This window comes from Eubalaena glacialis, chromosome 2 (genome assembly GCF_028564815.1).
Source record: "Eubalaena glacialis isolate mEubGla1 chromosome 2, mEubGla1.1.hap2.+ XY, whole genome shotgun sequence".
NCBI lineage: Eukaryota > Metazoa > Chordata > Mammalia > Artiodactyla > Balaenidae > Eubalaena > Eubalaena glacialis.
In genome coordinates, this window is record NC_083717.1 from 3326674 (window position 1) to 3347713 (window position 21040).

General features: G+C 42.9%; 1 protein-coding gene and 1 long non-coding RNA gene across 9 annotated transcripts in view; one reads left to right on the top strand and one right to left on the bottom strand.

The window, feature by feature from the left end:
* The window catches only part of LOC133081659 (uncharacterized), a 99456-nt gene extending 84931 nt beyond the window's left edge, over positions 1–14525 (bottom strand). Inside the window, exon 1 of one of the 2 annotated variants that reach the window (XR_009698892.1) lies at positions 14404–14525. This is a non-coding gene — a long non-coding RNA (uncharacterized LOC133081659). Of the gene's footprint in view, positions 1–13719; positions 13966–14403 lie in introns of those variants that run through there. The other variant, XR_009698891.1, reaches the window with a different exon arrangement.
* ZEB1 (zinc finger E-box binding homeobox 1) overlaps positions 13415–21040 on the top strand; it is a 192987-nt gene continuing 185361 nt past the window's right edge. For all 7 annotated transcript variants that reach the window (XM_061177919.1, XM_061177955.1, XM_061177936.1 and 4 more), the window contains exon 1: positions 13415–13498. In XM_061177919.1, coding sequence (XP_061033902.1) covers positions 13441–13498 — 58 coding nt within the window. In that variant the 5' untranslated portion in view covers positions 13415–13440. The remainder of the gene's footprint in view (positions 13499–21040) is intronic.

Genomic DNA, 21040 nt, shown 5'->3' on the forward strand with positions numbered 1-21040 from the left:
TCAGGACCCTCTTCTTATACCAGCCATCAATGGTAGTTATCTATCACAGAAGATATTTAAAAATATATATACGTTCCAGACATAGTCATCAACTATAACAGGAGTTATCAGCCATGGTCTCTATCATAAAAGAGTTTATAATGGAGCATGAGAGAGAAGACAGGGAACAATTGATTATGAAATAAAGATGATTATAAACTTCGTTGTTGGAGACTAGAGAAATCAATGAAGCAGATTAGGAGGGACGGGGATGGGGAGAAAAAGGATCTTCTGAAACATGAGAGAAGGAGAGAATGTCTCATGTTCATGGAACTGCTCAAGTAGAGAAGAAGGGATAGAGAAAGAATTACAAGTCATTCAAAATTTTGTACATCATGAGAAAACTTACAGAAATGCTGAATGTATAACAAAATGTTCACTAAAATATTTCTGCTCATAATTATTTTTCTGAATGTTAACATTTCCTTTATGCTTTAGAACTTTGTCTTGGCAAAGCCCTGGATATGCTTTTATGTTTATCGAGTACAAGAGAATTTGAACGTGGGATTTGTAGTTACAATCTGGGTTGGAATCCCAGTCTAGACTATCATCAACTAGGTGACGGTAGCCTCTCTGATTCTGTTTCCACACATATGAGATGGAAATAATATCTATTAGTGCTGTAACAAAACTCAAATAAAACCATCGTGATAGGTTACAAAGGCTCTACAAATTGTACATTCTCTATTATGTTGGTAAGTGTGCATCAGCATACGTAGGATATTTCCCTCCTTCCTTTTCCTTCCTTTTTGCTCTCGAATCTAGACACAGTGGATACATGATTCGCCATTTTATTGTGGAAAGAAGCTTTCATTCTTCATCTGGAACGCGACAGCAATCATTCTCCAGTTAGATCTAAATGACTGAATTGCAAGGTGAACTGTGTTGGTGACTAACTCATTTTCCCTCACCTCCAGCACCCTCTTTTCCCAAGATCAAGCAATTTTCCTGCGTAATGAACTGTATCTGCTACCAAGTGGCCTGGAAATTAAGAGGTTAAGCTCGTTCCCTATTTGGTATCACGATGTCTTTTGCTGCTACACCACTGATCTATGTTTTCCAAGGCTGTGCAAAGGAAAACTGCAACAATGAATGGAACTACAGCACAAGTTTGTATGTGGGGAAGAGCTTCAATAGATTTTGAATTATCCAGGGGATGGTTTTCTAGCTAATGGGTTGTCCAACTCTTTGCATCTAGCGCTTTTGTCTGGTTGATAACATTTTGGTCAGTTTGATGCTGACCAGCAATGGAAGGGGAGTGGATGCAAACGAGGACAGGCTTTACAACCAACACTAACCCCCAAAGTGGATTGTAGTGGTTTGATTTACGTCCATAACATACCCAAAGTCTGGAGAAAATAAGTTCGAGGGAGGACAAAAATGTAAGTAAACTAGGGAATAAGGAAAACAAAAATTCAGGCCATATGTTCTCTTGATTCACTATGACTTCTATAGGTACAGAAAATAAAATAAAACAGGGAAGAACTAATCAGTTTATTCGATCATCCCATGAGACTAATTATATTTTTCTCACATAGTCCATGTTTTTTTATCTTTTTCTGTTAGCAAACAATTTCTGAGTGATTTCTTCTATTCACCATTTCTGCTATTTATAAGGTTTCTGCTGAGCACTGGATGTTTTATATTCATATATTATTTTTTGGCATTTACTAAATATGTCACTGGTTAGCTAATAAAAATATCTGCCAGAAAATCTTTCATATCATTATAACAGTATTTGAAAGACCATAACAGATACGTCAGTGACTTTACCAATCAAAAGCACATATCAGAAGGGCAGAATCAGGAAATTAGTTGAGCCACTAAAGAGAAAAGACACTTATTTAATGACTAATTAATTCAATGTATATAAAATGACTAAATTCCACAACTGCTTACATTAAAATGGTATTAATTGTTAGTTGTAAGTAACAGCAAAACGTGTTGAATAACGTTGATTCCAAATGTGCATGCGTTCCATACTATTTTAAATAGGAATGACTTTACCTATAACTAAAAATTGCTACTGAAGGTAAAACAACATAATTCTCTGAAGTTATACAGCAAAAATGTAAAACAATATCAAAGTTAGGAGTAAATAATAATTTTGTCATTTGTGGGCATTTTTAAAATGGTCTGTAGGAACACTTTATAAAGTAACCTAGAAGGAAAAATGTGACTAAATTCAATTGCATTTGACAGTTGGCTGAAATCCTGGCAGATAATTTCAGAGACAAAACTGGTCGTAAAACCAAAGCCAGCCCTTTGCGAAAACCTTCAGAAATAAAAAGCAAATATTTTTCAAAAGTTTATCAGGGTGGTTTTGACATAATAGTCAAGTATTTGATATACCTTTTTAGTTCAGACCTCTTTTTACTTTGTCTTCTGCATCTATTTTGTTTTTGACATTTTCGTTGTTTAAAGGCACTTCCATCAGAGGGTGAGCAAGAGAAAGGAAAGGAATTAAAAATAATCAACTCAGTATATGTTACTGAAATGAGTTAATACTACAGAGGTTCAAATAAAATACAAAGGAGCTAATTATTCAAAACTCATTAATACTTGGCTTTAGGAAGAATTTTTTATAATGATATAGGTTTGTACAGTAAAACTTCAAAATTCGATGTCTTAACAGTTTTCAAAATAACGTCCACACACATGATCTCACGTCATACTCACCAAGACCCTGTGAATATGTAGGGAATTTTGGTTTACGTAGGGAAATTAGGCTTAATCCTACAGAGAAGGAACCCGGGCTCGAGGAAGTGAGGTGACTTGCCCAAGGTTATGCTTACAGTAAACTACTGAGTGTGGACTCTCAAATCTCATTCATTTATTCATTCACTCGTTCATCCATCTTTTGCTAACTGTTCTTCCTTCCCTAAGTTCCCTTTGCCGGATGAAGGCAATCTTGACAGAGAAAGAAAAACCACCTGAGTTAAGAATTCGCCATAGAAATTCAGCAAAATGGGAAACTGGCCAGAGTTGTACAGTCTGGATGTGGATCAAAAGTAAAAATATTGGCTAAGAGTGATTTGCAGTTCTGTCAGACCATGCTATGCCTATGGCTAAGAGCTGGCTGTATCTCTACCCTACAGCTTTTAATGGAATCACTTTATCATGATTTTGAGTATCGTCATCTTTCTAGCTTACACACAGCCGTGCGTGTGTATAATTGTGTGTATAAAATAAATGGTAGCTAACTACTCACGCTGTCCTTTATCATGCCATTTTATCTGACTTTAATTTTACTTTTTATCTTTGAGAGTTTTTCAGATCGGCTGCTTCATTCTTTTTAAGTGATGGCATAGTATTCCTAGGAATTCCTTTGGACTACGCTCTAATTTATTTGATAGCCAAGTATACTTTTTCAAGTATTCCAAAATTGCTAACCTTTGCTAGCACAGAAAAGGGATACTTGCAGTTAACTGATTATTTCATAAGAGCAAGTGAGAATGTGAAACTCACAAAAATTCTAAATACTGTTATTTTACATTTATTTAAAAATCCAGTGATAAGCTTAATTAGAATCTAAAATACAAACTGTTCTTTCACTAATAAGTGAATTTTAAATAAACAAATGAATAAACATACACATATTTTAAAAACACTAGGTATGAAAGGGCTTGAATAGGTCTCAAGGTCCAGGGCTGGAATTATTAATGGTTTAATCCAGTATGGAATTTACTATATAGTCAAATATGTTCTTCCTTAGTCCATTTAAGTGTCTTCCTATATACATATTCTAAAACACAGAGTGATTCGTATGTTTCCAATCAGTGTGAATAAGCTACCAATTTTCAAAAATTTTTAGTCTTGGTGAGACAAATTCTTATATATTTCTAGTGGCATCATATGTTCGTACAACCCTTTTCAAAAGCATGCTGTCAACAGGTTTAAAAAGATACAACCGTGTTCATTCCCATTGACTAAATAATTCCAGTTTTGAGAATATTTCCCTAGGAAATGATCAAAAAACATACAATAGTGTCCATTCTTCACAAAACAAAAAAACTGGAAATAATGTAAATGTTCAACAATATATAACTGGTTTAGTAAGTTATAGTGTATCAATTTGAGGAATGTTATGGTTAAGTAAAAAAAAAAAAAAAAATTCAAGCATAAAGGTTCTGTGCCTACCTGGGAAAATGCGTTTGTTAAGTGAAAACAGTATAATACTACTAAATTATACACGGTTCTTATATATGAATATGGCAAAAACTAGGCATTATTATAACTGTATAAACTACATGCGAAAAGTGAATAATCCCAACATTGGGGCAGGAGTAGGGATGACTGCTTTCACCCTAAGCCTTGCGTAACAGACCTCCCCTGTGTCCATCCCACCCTTGTGCACAGCAGGAGGTCTGCAAAGAAAATGAATCAGATGCGAGAGAGATGCAGAGGTGAGAAAGGGAGGGACACTGCCTGCAGATCTACAGGTGCTCCAGCTCCTCCCTCCTGAGACCTGGCTGCTCCCCTACTCTCGGACTCCATGGCAAAAACCCCACACACTTACAGCCTTATTAAAAATCCCTCTCTTTTTTGCTTGGGCCACTTTGAATTGGTGCCTGCCACAGACAAACCAGAAAACGAAACAAAGAGAGTTTTTATATTCCTTTCGTAATTTTTAACCTGTATTTTTAAAAAGCGCCACACGTCATCTAACTGCATTGCAAACAGTGTTACTCATACTAGGGAAGTAAGTTCACTTACTGTGTGGATAGATTTTTCCATAGATAATACAGCTAATGTGAGCCAACAGTATCTCTAGACAATATAACAAATATTCCAGCTAACGTTAAACAAACAACATGTTAATATCATCTCCTCTTTCTGCCTTTTAATTAGAATCATTCCACCTACACCTGAAGTGACATTTTCAGGGATAAAAATCATCTTATCTTTTAGCCTGAACAGAAAGGCACCCTGTAGGAATGCTAGTGGATTATGCTCTTAATATCTGACTCTGATCTTTGCCCAAGAATTTGCTTTTGTTGTATTATCATTTACTGTTTGCCATGTGCCAGGCACCATGTAAAACTTCACATACAGTATCTCATTTGCTCTTCACAAAACCCCTCCACCAGAATGATTCACAAATGGCAGGAACTTTCACTCTTTTCCATAATTAACTGAGTGGACTTCCCTTTAGACAGGCATTGCTTTAGGTATCAGAAATACAAAGATGAAAAGCTCAGGCTAGGAGGAGAGAGATGTCAATCACCCCGTAAAGGTAGTAAATGCTACAACAGTGGTAGGTAGGAAGTGCTCTGAAGGGTGTGAGGGAATTACTAGCTATGTGGGGCTGGTTGCCCAATTCCCACAAATTCTGATACAACTGGAAAATTGCTGAGAGAATGTGCAATCTAGGGAAAGAAAACTATCCTGCCTCCCTGGAAACATGTAAGGTAATCCGGAAGACAGCAGAATCTGAACGGGGAGGATGTTAGCTTTTGTGCATTAGGCTGTAGTAAACATAATACTGGGGAAAAAAAGCAAGTGTTAAAAGACACATTGCAGACCCTTTTTTAAAATATTCATTCATTTAGTATACAATTTTGAGGGCCTGCCATATACTAATGCAGTACTAGGAGCTAGTAAGAGCACTGTAAGAATGTATAAACTGAAACAACTCTATTAATAATGTAAATACTCAATACTAATTATGCTTTACATTGCTTTTCACAGCAGTATTACACTACCTGCTAATAAAGTCTGGAATGTTATCTTTCACCTGCGCTTCACTTGGATCGTCACAGCTCGTATTCGTATTGCTTTTACTTGCTGAGTTATTCCTTAGTGAACGATCATTCCAGAGGAAAACACCTTTAAAGCTCCCTTGACGCTTGCTGTTCTGCTCACCGGCTCCCCATCCCTCACCCCCAGAACACTAATCAACACATATAACGTGGACACTCTTGATTTTACAAAAACCTTTCCATGGCTTACAATTCGTCAGTATAAGGTCCCCAAACCTTAGCATCTTCGCGGGACCTGGTTCCTGCCTACCCACCTCTGCAGCCTCTTCTGGAATATGTGGGTTTTTATTTGCTGCAGTTCTTCTATCGGATTTGCCACCTCCTCACACCCCGTACCGCCCCCCCCCCATCCCCTGCCCCAAAGCACAAGACCTTCATCTGGAGACTTCTGTTGTGACTTCTGCCTTTAACACTCTTCCCTCCTCCTCCCGACACATTCCATCACTTCTTCAAGAAAGACTTCCTTGACTCCAGGTTACTTCAGATGTCTCTCCTATGTGTACTATACCAACCTGACACTTGTGTAACAGGCTCTTTGTCAGTTTGTTTCTTCCACAGACCTGTGAGCTGCTTGAGGTTAGGGACCGTATTAGGCATTTCTAGCCCCACACAGTGCCTGTCACATTAGAATGCTAGAATATTAGGTGAATAAATGAACCAATGAATTATTATTAGAACTTCTATGTGGCACAAGGTTAAATGTTATATAAAAAGTAATGACCACTTAGCAAAAGGCTTTAAAGCTGCTTATCAATTAAAGATGAACAAATTAATCGATACAAACATGTTTCTCAATCACGAAACTTAGAGCTTGCATACTCTGGTAGGCAGAATAGTGGCCCCCAAAGATGTCTATGCCCTAATCCCTGAGGCATAGACTGTGTGTTATGTTAGGTCATATGGCAAAGGGAAATTAAGGCTGCCGATGGGATTAAGCTCACTAATCATTATCAGCTGACATTGAAATGGAAGATACCTTGAATGATCCAGGTGGACCTAATTTAACCACAAAAGCCCTCAGACGTGGAAGAGCCAGGCAGAAATACAGCTAGCAAGCTGGCAGCATGGGATGGGCTCTGCCCGGTGCTGCTGGCCTAGAAGATGGAGGAGGCCCAGGAGTCAAGGATGTGGGCGGCCTCAGAAGCTGGAAAAGGCCGGGAAACGGATTCTCCCCTCGAGCCTTCTGAAGAAACCCAATCCTGCCAAAACCTTCATTCCAGCTCAGCGAGACCCACTTTGGACTTCTGACATCCAGAACTGTAAGATAATACATCTGTGTTGGTTTAAGCCACCAAGTTGGTGGTAATTTTTTTATAGCAGCAACAGGAAACTAACACAATACCTACAACACATCGGACAAGGTTAACCTTGGCTCCATATGACAGAAAACCTAAGACAATGACGGCTGAAAGAAGATCGAAGTTTACTTGTCTCTCTGTAACAGAGCTCTGGAGGCAGAAGCCGAGGGCTGGTTATGCTCTGCCACACCGTCAAGGACTCGGGCTCCTTCAGTCTTGCTGCTGTGCCTTCCTTAACCTGAAGGCGCTCTCGTCAGCTGGTCTGATCCCAGCCAGCAGGAAGAGGAGTTCTAAGGAACGGTGAACCGCTCCCTCCGGAGGGACCTCATCAGCCAGGGCACCACTCACATCTCACGGGCCAGGACTGAGAGCACAGCAGCAGCGAGGTGCGCGCAACGGCCGTTCCAGGGGCCACGTGACAAGTGTGGCGGGTTCCATTACTAAAAGGGGAAGAAACCTATGGGGACAACCAGCCACCTCCACCTTAACACTGTAGTGCTGTGATGCCCTCCCACTCACGGTTTTAAGTATATAAAAGTAGTCTCTCCTACTTTTAGATCAACCAAGGCAGGGGCCCTCATTACAAAAACAGTAACAATAATTACGACGTCATAGACTCTGGCACATTCCTAAGCTTTGCCAGATTTTGCATGTACACTATTAGAACATGAGTATATGCCTGTCAGTGATGACATGACATTCAAACTCTAGTGTTGTAATCGATGGAAACAGACTTCTTGACTAATAAGAAATAAGGCACAGGGGTTAAGAATCCGCCTGCTAACGCAGGGGACACAGGTTCGATCCCTGGTCCTGGAAGATCCCACATGCCATGGAGCAACTAAGCCCATGTGCCACAACTACTGAGCCTGCGCTCTAGAGCCCGTGCGCCACAACTACTGAGCCCATGTGCCACAACTACTGAGCCCTGTGCCACAACTACTGAGCCCACGCGCCTAGAGCCCGTGCTCCGCAACAGGAGAAGCCACCGCAGTGAGAAGCCCGCGCACCGCAACAAAGAGTAGCCCCCCGTCTCGACTAGAGAAAGCCCGCGTGCAGCAACGAAGACCCAATGCAGCCAAAAATAAATAAAAATTTGAAAAATGCTTAATCATAAAAAAAAAGAAGGCTAAAAACGTATTTTATTTCTAGATGTGTGCTACTCAGGGGCCTGACAGGAAGCAGATGGCATGCCCCGAGGGTAAATCGCAGAGAGTTTGATGAAGAGACTACTTACATGGACGTGGGCAGGCTTCAGGGGAACCAATAAGGGATAAAGTACCCAAGGACCCACAGCAGGAGGAAACCATTACCCTCTCTAGGCCTGAAAGGACAAAGGGAAGGCGCAGTTTCTGGAACTTGCCAAGACCTGTAGCCATGGGACAGGACTGTCTGACCCGAGCCACGGCCTTAGGTAGAGGAGCCAGGCGCCTGCCAAAAGCCACAGACAGGCAGGAGGGAGTGTGGGGGAAGGTGAAATTAATATCCTGACCTCTCTCTCTTTCTTTCCTCTGATCATCTGCCAATGCCTCCAAATGGGCTGAAATCAAATAGAAACCAAAGGGCAAAGGAGCCTGGGTGATGTGGTCCACAGGAATCAGCCTTTCAGAGCACAGAAAGGCAGAGACTGGACTTTGAGGGACAAAGGATAACCAGCATAATACGGAAAAGTACTGATACTTCACAGGGTGGGGATGATTCAAAAGGCCTTGAGCAAAAAGAAAAAGGGAATCGATCCAAACCGATCTGGGCAAGACCTGGGACAAAGAAAGATGGAGGAAGAGAACGATTAAAACATGAGAGAGCAGAGAGGGGCCCGGGTGTGATCTACTTATGTAAGTGGGATAAAGAGAGGGAGCGAAGAAAAACTGAGGCGTAAGACGAAAGCACTTCTGAAGGGCCCGACCAGGCGCCTTAAAGTTGTGGCTGTGTCTGAACACAGTGTGTTTCTCATCGCCAACTTTTCCACGTGAGTTTAACACCGTGGTGGGACATCTAAAACCTGTTATTGACTGCAAATATTTTTAACACGAACACTCAAAGGATTGAATAGTGGCAGTGATTATAACTGAAGGTCTGTGGAATACAGAAGGCTAGGACTGTAGGTCAAAGAAATAGCAATACTCTGCAGCAGAACCAGTCAGCTGCTAAAAATAAGCCAAGATGCCAGAGAAAAGAAATGCATCGAGACAAAGGGGAAAAAACAGCAAAACAGAATATCAGAAACCTGATATCAGACCCCGATACCACGGCAGAGTCTTAAAATTCCCTCAAATCCAAAATACGCATGTTGCTTTCCTTCTCTCTAGTACAAATCACCTACCTATAGTTGTTAAGTATAAGAAAAAAAAAAATGCTACTAATGTTCACAAGTGATTTCAATAACAGAAACTGTAATCTATCTTCTGTAGAGGCAGCCTTTGAATGCAATCGTTTTAATCACTGTGATTTTAAGGAAAAGATCAGCTTTACTTTTTGGAGGTTCATTAACAGCCTTCACACATCTCTCTCTCTACGTTTATTTATATTTAACATCTCTCTATGTTAGACAGGTTCCTGAAAAACTGTTCCCCAGATTAGAAGCTCCATGGGTTAACATTTCACAGACTTATATTAAAAATAGGGGCCTTATTCCCCAGAGAGGGAAAAACAGTTTTGTGGTGCAATATATAATAAAATCACAGGGAGGTTTGGGGAAAACACCTGTCCCTATTATTACCTCCTGGGAGGCATCATTGAAAAGCGTGTGTGGGTCCTCAGGACAACTGTTGGTTCTGTGCCACCCCGTAGCCTTGTTTCCTTCCTGATCTGGTGACACAGAATTTGGTGAACTGCCCTCTTGCAATGCATGGCGACCCATGTACACCCAGAGTCACTACGGAGCACGGACTGCGGGGCCGCTCTCCAGGGGCTTCTCCATGCTGTCCTTTGATGGACAACATGTCTCAAGACTTTAAGATTAAAGCCTGACACGTTAGCGAAGTCAACTTATTTCATGAAATACATATATTAACTTGCCGTGAAAATAACTGATTTCTTATTTTAACAAAGATTATAGAATCACATTATGCTCTACTTCTCAAGTGTGTTCAGGAAGTGAGGTACGTGGAAATCATACGCTCCATGTGGAACACTGTGCAGTACGTACAGGTTAAACTTAAAATAATTTTATGTCAAATTTTATCCTAGCTTGTACATGAATCTTACATGAAACGCAAACAGCAGGTGCAAGGGGTTTATGAAAAAGCTATAGGAAAAAACTCAGTATTGAAAATACTCTACCCATTTACATTTTCCCTGTAAATTTAGAAAAGATGACAGTAATTCATTTTTAGCCGTCTACCTCTCCTTCAGCACGTGCAATCTCAGTGCTCCCTAGAAGCAGTGTTACCATTTCAGTGACATGAGAGCTAGGAGCACATACTGGATACATATTGTACAATGACACTACGATTACTAAAAACCAGCAACAATACAGGACACATGCTAAACTCTAACTAGTATCCCCACCATGTTTGAATAAAGTAAGCCTAATTTTTAAAAAATTGAGGTATAATTGACTAAATAAACCTAAAGTTTAACACATTTATTTAGAAATCCCTTTTCTAAAGTTATTCTAAAGATTTTTTCCAATTCTTTAGTTACATGTAAGAGATAAGCAACCATCACATACGCATCAGGTTTAAAGCAGCAATCTATTTTGAGATTTACTTTTGCCTGCTTTCTTTCCAGTCTAGCGTTCAATAATTTTGGGAACACTACAGTAAATAAAGCGCATTAACCACATATTAAATTTGTAATCTATGTCTAATTACTGTAGGATTTTACAAAATTGAAATTCTGTATTAGAAAATTTGGAACATCAATACTTCCTGTGCATATTTAAAAACCAGAAGTGATCGGGATTAATCATTTGGGAAAAATGACTATGGAGAATCTAAAATCAAGAGCAATTAGTCTCAAAATAAGGCAGAATATAAACGACAGAAAACGGCTTTCACATTCATGATTTCAACTGCTCCTAAGAACTAATGTGATGAAGGCAGATAAACAACCCTTACTTTATAGCCGAGAAGAGATTCAGAAAAAGTCAATGATACTAACTTTTAAAAGAAATATTTACCTATCAAGCATCTGCTATGTGACTAGGTACTCTGCTAGGTGCTGAAGGCACAGAAATGAACAAGCAAAAACAAAACACAAAAAAGGTACCTGTCCTCAAGAAGTTGAATAGTCTGGCCCAAACTAACTAAACCAGTAACCACTAAAGTAAGGAAGATGACTTCCACTTGGCTTATGCCTTGACTTTGTCTCTCTGATTTCAAGGTAAGGATGAACACTGAAGAAACCTAGTCGGGGGATCAGGACAGGCACCTCAGAATGACGTGTGACACTTCCTAAGTTTAGGAAGAGAAATGTGCACTAGAGTTAGAAAGTTTTGTTTTGTTTTTTCCTTTCTGACTGGAAATTAGGGTAGCTGTAAAAAAGCTGTGCGTGTGTGTGTGTGTGCCTGTGTGCTGGGGCGGGGGGAGCGGGGAGATGCCAGCAAAGGATAAAGTCTATAAGCTGATCCAGAAGGAAACTGAAGAACATCACATAGCTCTTAAGAGGGCAGGGAAAAAGCACCACTTGAACCAAGCAAAGCACGACCATGGCTCTGGTTCTCACATGTACAAGGTCAATTAACATGGTACTGAGGAAAAGGCAGGGCTGCCTGTACTTAAGATGATCATTAAGACGGATGATTCTAGTTGTGGCCTTGAGGAAGGGAGCAGACATATAGACATAATGTATAGCAAAGGATATTTACAGTCACATTTCATGCACCAATAAATAATGCATTCACTTCTCAAAATGCCAAAGCAAACGTGGGAGAGAAAATTTTCATCTATATTCAGGATTAAACTTTCTAATTTTAAATTACCAGACTTCAGCCGTAAATTTATTTCAGTTGAAAGGTTTGAAGAGATTATTAACGAATCGTCTAAAAGTCTGGAGAGTGTTTAGAAGATTAACATAATAAAAAAGTCCTGCCATAGGCACGGCAGAAATTATAGGCATGAATTTATTGAGCACCTACTGTGACAGCACTGTGCTAGGTGACTGGGTTATTTCTCATACTTCGTCACGCTCCGGTCTCCTCAATTTCTCTGTCATCTCTTACCGTGTTCACTTGGAACTGCACGATTCGAAGTGCAGCCCGGCTCATTTATTCCGTAAGGTTGGTCCCAAAGACATTTCCTCATTTGAAGGCGGGGAGGAGGGGAAAGCTAAGTCCCTACCGAGCACTTAAGACCTGACTTTCTTGGTATTTGTGGTGTTATCTACGTGGCCCTTCGTAAGTCCCCGAACTTGTACAAAGACCTCAGAGAAGACCGCCCCCGCCGGCCCTCGTTTCTTGCCGGAAGGTCATTCGCAGCCACAGCTGCCCGTCTAGGTACTAAATCGCGGCCTGTTGATAACCTCAGCTCTAAGTCTGGAGGCCTCGGATCTGGCCGGCCGGGGCCGGGGGCGGGGGCGGCCGAGGTGACAGCAGGTGAGCGCCCGGCGCGGAGGAGGAAGTGAGACAGGCCGGCGTGGGCATTACTCAGGCCGCGTTACCGCCGAGGTGGCTCGCAAGCGGAACTCCTCGCCCCTCCGTCGCTCCAGCTGGACTTCTATCTCGTTGAAGTCACTTCCCATCCCAGGTCGCGCGGGGGAAAACCGTGCGTCCGAGGAGGGGCAGAGAGTCAGACGTGCGGGGTCAGGTGGCCTCTCCCCGGGCACCGCGTGTCCCGAAGCAGCCCCTCGCCGCTCCCCGGACCTGCCTGCCCCCGATCCCGGGGCGTCCCCGGGCGGCCCGGGGTGCGTGAGCCCCCCGTGAGGAGGAGGGAGGACAGGTCGCTCCGGCCACTCCGGGGGCAGCTCCGAGGACACCGGATCCCGGGGAGAATCAGCCAGACCCGATCGTGCCCCTGGCGGCCGCGGCGGGTGTGGCCGGTTCAGAGCCTCCTACTTTACCTTTCTCACTCCGACGGCCAGTCGCCCTTCGGACCACGTCCGCATCGCTCCCCAGCGCCCCCGCCCCCAGCCCGCGACACCTGGGGGAAACTTCTCCCTCGCCCCTCAATGCAAACTCGGCCGCTCCCCCAGCGGCCGCAAACCGTCCTCTCCCTAGCAACAAGGTTCCGGCCGTAGAGCGAGCGGCTCTAGGTGTAAGGAAGGTGATGTCGTAAAGCCGCGAGTGTCGTAAACCAGGTGCGGTGGGGAGGGGGAGGGGTGGAGGCGGAGGGGCGGGGGGGAAGGGGGAGGGAGGGAGGGGGAGGAGGTGACTCGAGCATTTAGACACAAGCGAGAGGATCATGGCGGATGGCCCCAGGTGTAAGCGCAGAAAGCAGGCGAACCCGCGGCGCAATAACGGTGAGTGGCGGAGGGGACCGGGGAGCGGCGGAGTCAGGGGGAGCCGGGCGGCCGGGGCGCCCCCGGGGGCGAGGGGGGCGAGCCGGGCTGGGGGCGGCCGGGCAGGGACGGGCCAAGTGGAGTGGGAAAGTAGAAAGTAGTGCTCTCTGCCCCCCTCCGGGCCGCCGCCTCGGGAGCCGCGCCGCGGCCGCCCGCTCTCCCTGAACCGTTATGTCTCTTACCTGGTCTCTCCGCCTAGCGGCTCCCGCCGCCCCTGCCGCCTCGCTGGACCGTTAGCCGCCGCCGCCGCCGCATCCCCGGCGCAGGCGGGCGGCCGGGACGCGGCGTCCACTTTTCTGGGCTCCGGGGGAGCGGCTGTTGCTTCTTTTCGCACTTTTCCCCACTCTTGTGCCCCTCGGCGCCCCCCTCCCCTCCTCCTCGGCGCCCTCGGCGTTTCGTCCCCGCGGCGCCGAGGCCCTGGAGCCGAGGAACTAACTTGTGCCCGGCGCTGCCTGTGTAGAGTGGCTTCCGCGCGCCGCAGCCCCGCCGGCGCCGGTGCTCGGGCCCCGCGGCTCGGGCGGGCGGGCGGGCCGGGCTGCAGGCGGGACGCGGCGGCCGCGGGCTGCGTGTCGTCCGTGCGCGCGTGTGCGCGGGCGGCGCGGAGCGCGCGGCGGGCGGACGGGCCGGGCCGGCGGCGGTAAAGTTGGGACCGGCCGGCCAGGCGCGCTCGGCGCGGGACGGGGCTTCGCGGCGCGGGGCGCGGATGCCTAAGCGCCCTTCCTCTCCCGCGGCCGCGGCCGCTGCCGCGCCCCGAGCGCGGTCCGCGTCCCGCGGGGAGCCGGCGGGGGCGCGGGCGGGCGGGCTGGGCGGGCGCAGAGCTGCGGCCGCGGGAGCCGCGGGGGGCGGCGGGTTTGCGGAGTTGTTACCTGGTCTCGGGACCGGGAAGCACCGCAGACAGGTCCCCGCCCGGGAGGACGCCTCCTCCGCGCCGGGATGGGGTGCCGAGCGTGCGCCTCCCTTGTGCTCTTTCGGTTTGGGGAAGTTGTTACCTGGGCCGGACGCGCGGGGCGTGAAGCCGGCGAACGGAGCTTGGACGGCGCTCCGGATCGCGGGTGGAAGGAGGGTGGGGGAGGGGCGGCCGGACCGACGGACGCGGGGCGCCGCTGCCTGCGCTGCGGGCCGCGGTGTTTACTGATGAGTGCCGTTGCGCTGGGGACGCACACACGCCCTGCCTGGCGTGAGAGTTTAGAAAAATAACAATAATGACGAGAGAGCGAACGCGAGCTCCGAACATGTGGTGGTGGTTTGCACAGTCGCCTTTTGCAGTTGGGAGAAACGGTGTAAGTTGACTGCATGTCTTTTTATCTCGGGCGCCGCTGTGCCCGCCCGCTCGCCCACCGGTCGGCAGCGAACGTCTGCTGGTGGGTATTGTCTGGACAGTTCCTGCGGCGACAGGGCCGAGGCTGGAGCGCGGCCCCCGCCCGCCCGGTACCTGTTTGGAGAATAATGGGCGGCAACGGCCCTGCCGCCGGCTGCGGCCGAGTCTATATAAGGAATTGCACGGACCTAGCGGACCGAGGGGCTCGTGTGGGTTCCTGCGTTATTTTTAAAACGAGTTTCTGAGAGTCGGGAAATAAAGGCGCCTGAAATGGGATCGCCGTGTCCGCCAGAAAATGAGGAAATGCGGGTTTAAGTCAGAACTCCCCGGCGCTCGCCCCACCCCCACGCCCGGGCCCCCTTTCTCCCTCCCCTCTGGGATGCGAAACGCGAGGTTTTGTAACCTTTCCTGGCAATTTCAGATTTTGTGTGGGATTTCCTGTCTCGAAGCAGATACGAAGGTTTTAGGCGGTTTCAAGATGTTTCCTTCCAATCGTAAACGTAATTTCAATATATATTCGAGTCGACATTAGAATCACCGCTTTCATGAACGGTGTTAGTTATCCAAATACACATTTGCATTTTAAAGACCTCCGTTAGCTATGATCGATAACTAATATTGGGCGTCCTCACTGGGGAGAGATGACTTGTTACGGCCGCAGCGGAGCACAGGCTATTGCAATTTTAATTTCCTGTTTTAGCGTCAAATTGTGTGTGCTATATCGAGCTGTTGCTGCTGTGGCTTTATGAAAGGTAAGTTGGTTTGGAAAGGGCTGTTCGCGTTTTACCTTATTTAAAATGTTCGTCGCCAGAGAAAGGGGCTTTTCTTGTTGCTGACGACATGTGTGTGACATGTGAGTCTGAACCACCCAGCGTCTGTGCAGCTGCTGTAAACATGTTTACCTGAGCAGGAAAGGATGGATTTTCCTCCTAAAGATCCTGTGATACGAATATTACACCCATAAGGCATATCAACAGCTGACTTAGGGGGAAAAAGCGATCCCGAAAGGTACTTGAAATCAGCAGGAAAGAGAGCTGCTGGACGGCTGCAGCAAATGGCAACTTGCGCAGGTAGAAAAAGATGGTGTTTAGTTTTCCCCTGCGCGTGTCAGCCCCTCCAGTCTGCTGCTTTCATTCTCAAGGGAGCGATTTATTTACCGCGCTTGCTGTCAGTGTTTTTCCTTTGTGTTTACTATTAGAGAAACAGATTTGGGGCTGTTTAGCACAAAATGTCTCGTCTGCAGTGTGCATCACTCTCAGAAAACAAAAGGTGTTTCAGATAGCGCTGTGCTACTACAGGTATCTTCCATTTTCATCAGTGTTGGCTCTGTCCTTGTATTTCTTTTTGTTCTCAGATGCATTTCATCCATTGCTGATTATTACAGCCACGCTATTTGATTAAGCCTCATGATTTGCAAATTAAAAATGAAGTTGTATGCCATTGTGTTGTGAAACCTCAGGATAGGTGCTGGTTAAGATTTCTTAGCAACGCAGTCATATTTAAGTTGCAGTTGTTTATTGGAGAGAATCGCTTGGAAAATGTTAACTCTTAAATCTTTTTAATGAAGGAATAAGTGATGTATACAGTGGGAGATGGTCATAGAGATACTTTATGCTGTAATTTATATGTAAATAATTTTTCATTTTAAAATAAGGCATGCAGATTTTCTGCTAAGCCTTCAGTAAAACGTTTAAATTTCCTTTCCGGAATATATCTGCAGAGTAGGATGTTAATGGGAGCACCAGGTAATGTAACTTGACAGGGGTAAAACAGTTGAGCAAGGTTTGGCCAAAGCCTGAAACCTTATGTAGTAACTCTATGGTGATGATGTTAGTGGCTTAAATTGATTTTTTTTTTCTTACCGTTTATAATGTAATGCTTTGTTTGCTGTATTTTAAAAATCTGCCTTCTCATTTTCCACTTCTACTCTTTGTGGTTACTTATTTATTTGTCTGTTTGAGAAATGTACTGTAGCTGCTGATGACCACATACTGATTAATTCACTCTAGATGGACTAACAGGTACATATCTTCTGTCATTTGCATTTCTACTTGCTGTCTTTGGAAACCACCAGTAGAGGATGCTAACAAAAATGATTATTGGTGTAGGATACCATGAATCTGTCTATCTCCTGTTGATTTGGGACCTCTGCTTTGATAGGGACCTTCAGTATAATTCCGGGTCTTACCCTTATTTAAAACTAGCCCTGGGTAAGTTAGGCATAAGCATTTTCTAGTCTGCTAGGACTGGAAAGAAGTAGGATTGTTTTAGCTTGAACAGTTGTATAAATTTGGTCTTTTTAAATCTTGCAACTGAGATTGCTGTCAATTTAGTCTTGCTTTAGACCAGTTGTATTACTGCTTTTTTAAAGAAAGTTTTGTTTTATGTTGTTAGGTTTGGAGAAGAATATGTAATGATTGGTCCATATTTATTTTGCATTCTTACTATATTTTTTAATCTCCTTTTTCATTCACGGTAAGATCCCTGGAAATATATATTTTTAGACATTAAAAAATGTAAATGGTTGAATATGGTAAGAAAATTGGAAATTAACTGATCGGTGATATTGTGTAATTATTTTTTCATAACTTACATAGACTTAAAACTATACATGGGTTGGCAGACAACTACTGAAGAAGGTATTTACCAGCGGTCACTCAGATGTTAGCGATTTTTATCTTTTCCTTCCCCTTCTAATTAAGATTTAGAATCAGGTAGTATATAAATTTTAAATTTACCAATTGTAAATTAAGGAATGTAAATTTGTTTTGAAGTTTTAAATGCATTTAAGAGTCTCTGTAGTTTACTAATTATTGTATGCTTGTATTCAAAGAATTCTTACTTTCCAACAAATATAAATTGGTATTGTAACTTATATTGCATGAGATTTAATGTATTTAGTTATGTCTTTTTGGCCTGTGTCTATATAATTATGTTAATGTTACTGTAAACTTTTAGAAGCCTTTCATTAGGTCAAATGTTAGAAGTATTTACTTCCCTAATTTTTTTTAATGGTATTTCTGTAAATGCACCAACACCAGTACCATAATGCAACAGTAATACTCTTTATCTTGAAATAAGTAGGAATTATGTGAATTATCAGGTAAGCCTGTGTGAATTTCTCATTTTAGGGTGTCATAGTTCTTCGAGAGAGAGAGAGAGTGTGTGTGTGTGTGTGTGTGTGTGTGTGTAAATATAGTTTTACATTTCCTGACACAGTTCTTGAGAGTGGTTTTCTAATTCCTAGAGCTCAGTAGTGAATAGGTTTGGTTACTATCAACTTATTTTTTTATGAACTGAGGAACTTTACCACAAAGCCATGACATATACAGTTGTACCATGGAGCAAAACTCAAACTATCTTATAAATTGAAAGCACCAATCACTTGTTAAAATGACTCTAGTATAAAAGCATATGAAATATTTGGTTAGTACTTTTTTTTCTTTCTTATATCCAGTGTTTTTGAAATGCCATACCCTATGTTTGCAATTTCAGTGACTTTGAAGTGTGTGGTGAGAAAGTTATATCAAGTTGGGAATGATACATTTAAAATAACTTAATTGTTTCTCATAGTTGTGTTTTTTTTTTCCTCCTTTTTTGGTTTCCCCTGTATAAATCACTTCTAAGCATGTGATTAGAGCCAGATGTAAACACAGATGCAATATCATGTGGAATTATATTGTTAGCTACTCTTAACTACCTGTAGTGAATTGCAATGGAGGAGAAGAAAAGTCATGCAGATGTTGGAAGAAGATACGCATTGGTGTGCAGAAGTGCAATGAGAGGTTAGAAGACTTGGTGAAATGGTAGAAATAGTATTTAGGACTGAAAAAGGTTTCTTAATCCTTGCAGTATGATCACTAATTTATGGGGAAATGTATGTTCATCTCTAATAGAGCTATAAGCTAAATAAAACAAAAGTTCATTGTTGAAAGAAAAGTAAAAATTTTTAAATTAGAAAGATACTCTGATTAGGAAATATAATAAAATGTATTTTTAAAAATACTTTTAAAAAGGCTGTATGTTGTGCTTATAACTAGCTAAATGATCATTAAACTAGTTATATTAAGAGTAGAAAATAAATGGATATACACATAGTAGGAAAAGTTCTGTAGCAACCCTGGTTAAAATTAAATGTGATCTGTTATACAAGCATTGCTATAGGAAATAATCTTTCCTTTGGATGGGACAGTGGCTTTTTTTCTAAGTTTTTCCAGCTTTATTGAGATGTAATAGGCGTACAACATTGTGTAAGTTTAAGGTGTACAGTGTGATGATTTGATACATGTATATATTGCACATGTTTGCTATGATAAGGTTAGTCAACACACCCTTCACCTCACATAATTACACTCTGTTGTCGCCATGGTGAGAACATTAAAACTACTCTCATAGCAGCTTTCACGTACAGCATACAGTTCTGTTAACTAGTGTCCTCATGCTGTGCATCAGTTCCCCGGAGTTTATTCGTGTTATAATTGGAAGTTTGTACCCTTTGACAGACATCTCTTTGGGACAGCGTTTGAAGAATTGTGTCTGCAAAGGAAACATTCTTAGGACATCGATTTTACCAAATACAGTTTTTCAGTATGCTGTGCACGTGATGGGGTGGGTTATGCTGCTTGTTAACCTGAAACGGAGTTTCTTGGAAGTATGGCAACATACTTAAATAGCACGGTGCTCTCTAATGAGTAAAGTTTGCCTGTGGATTGTGTTCAGAGAAAAAAATTTAATGTTTTCAACTCACTTCATTAATTTTATTAAAACGTATTTTGGAGTATATCATTTAGGTGTAGATAAATCCAAAGATTCCAGAAGGAACAGCCAAAAAAGCGGAATTCAAGTCCATGCTTGTGTTACAGCTATGAAACGTTTTATTAGATTCTTATTTTTCATTCTCTAAGAGGTTGTTTTCCTCTCGTTTATTTCGTCAAACGTTTCCTTGTTATTTAATACAGGTGCTCGGTAGACATAGGGAATGCAGTTAATTGTCCATGTACACATTTTTTCTCCTACAGTCAACTCTATTCCTGGGACTTGATGTGCAGGGTTTGGGGTCTGCACTGTAGCTGTTGGTGGAAGACCTCATAGCAGGGCAGCCTGGAGGACCTTCATCCTCGCTTTTGCTGAAACAACTGCATCTGTGCTGGAATTATTAGGAACAGATGTTTCGTGACCTCTTAATTCCCACTCCCCTTCCCCCGCCCCTTCCCCATCCATATTTAAACTTCAGTGTGAATGAAGATAAATATGGGAATGATGTCAGTTTCTCATGTTTATTATTGTATTCTAAAAATATTGCAAGACATTTCTTTTCTCTTTTAAAATGTTCCAGTTTCAAAATTTTAGGTACATTCTAATTCCAGCTTTTAAGATATTTTAAATATTGTGATATCAATTTTCTTTTTATAAAATGTGACACCACTATTCTTTAGATACCTCAGTTACTCTTCATGGTCACCAAGCCACAATATAGTCTAATTTCCCTTATTTTTAATGTTTTTATATCCATTTAATCTACAGATCTAATTGAATGCTTGGTTTTTTATTAAATGCTCAGGGTGACCAGTTTGTTGATTAAAAAATTCGTCATTCTCTTGGAATCTTACATTTTTAATATGGAAGGGACTTTTAGGGAATCATCATTTTTAATCTGAAAATTGATACAGATAAGCTGCAATTTAGGGCCTTCAAGTAGAAACTCTATACGAGACTATAATGTGTGTTTTGAGAAGGGGCAGTGGTGACGCGTGGAATAGTGGGTAGTAAAATCCTTAACGGAATACAGTGTCTGAACCTGGGCTCAAGTTAATGTCACTCTGACTTAGATACTTGCAAAGGCTCTCTGGACATCACTGTATCTCTAATGTTTTCTCCTTTCTACCCTAAAAAGCTAAGTTGCTATTCATTCCTATTGCTACATCACTTTTCTAAATCTCTTTTGATACTCTTGTTTTTTATTTATTTTTTTTTGGTTGCGGGGGAGGGAATAGTTGGAGCAGAGAGAAAATAATTTCATATGAATAAAAATTAAGAAAATAGAAATTGTGGAGCTGGAGGGATTCTGGACAATCATCCAAATCCAGTTTTTTCAGATAAGCAAACAGATTCAAAGAGGTAAAAGGACTTTGCCAAGTTCCTATTACTAGTTTGCTTGGACCAGGTTACAGCTTCCCAGGCTAGTA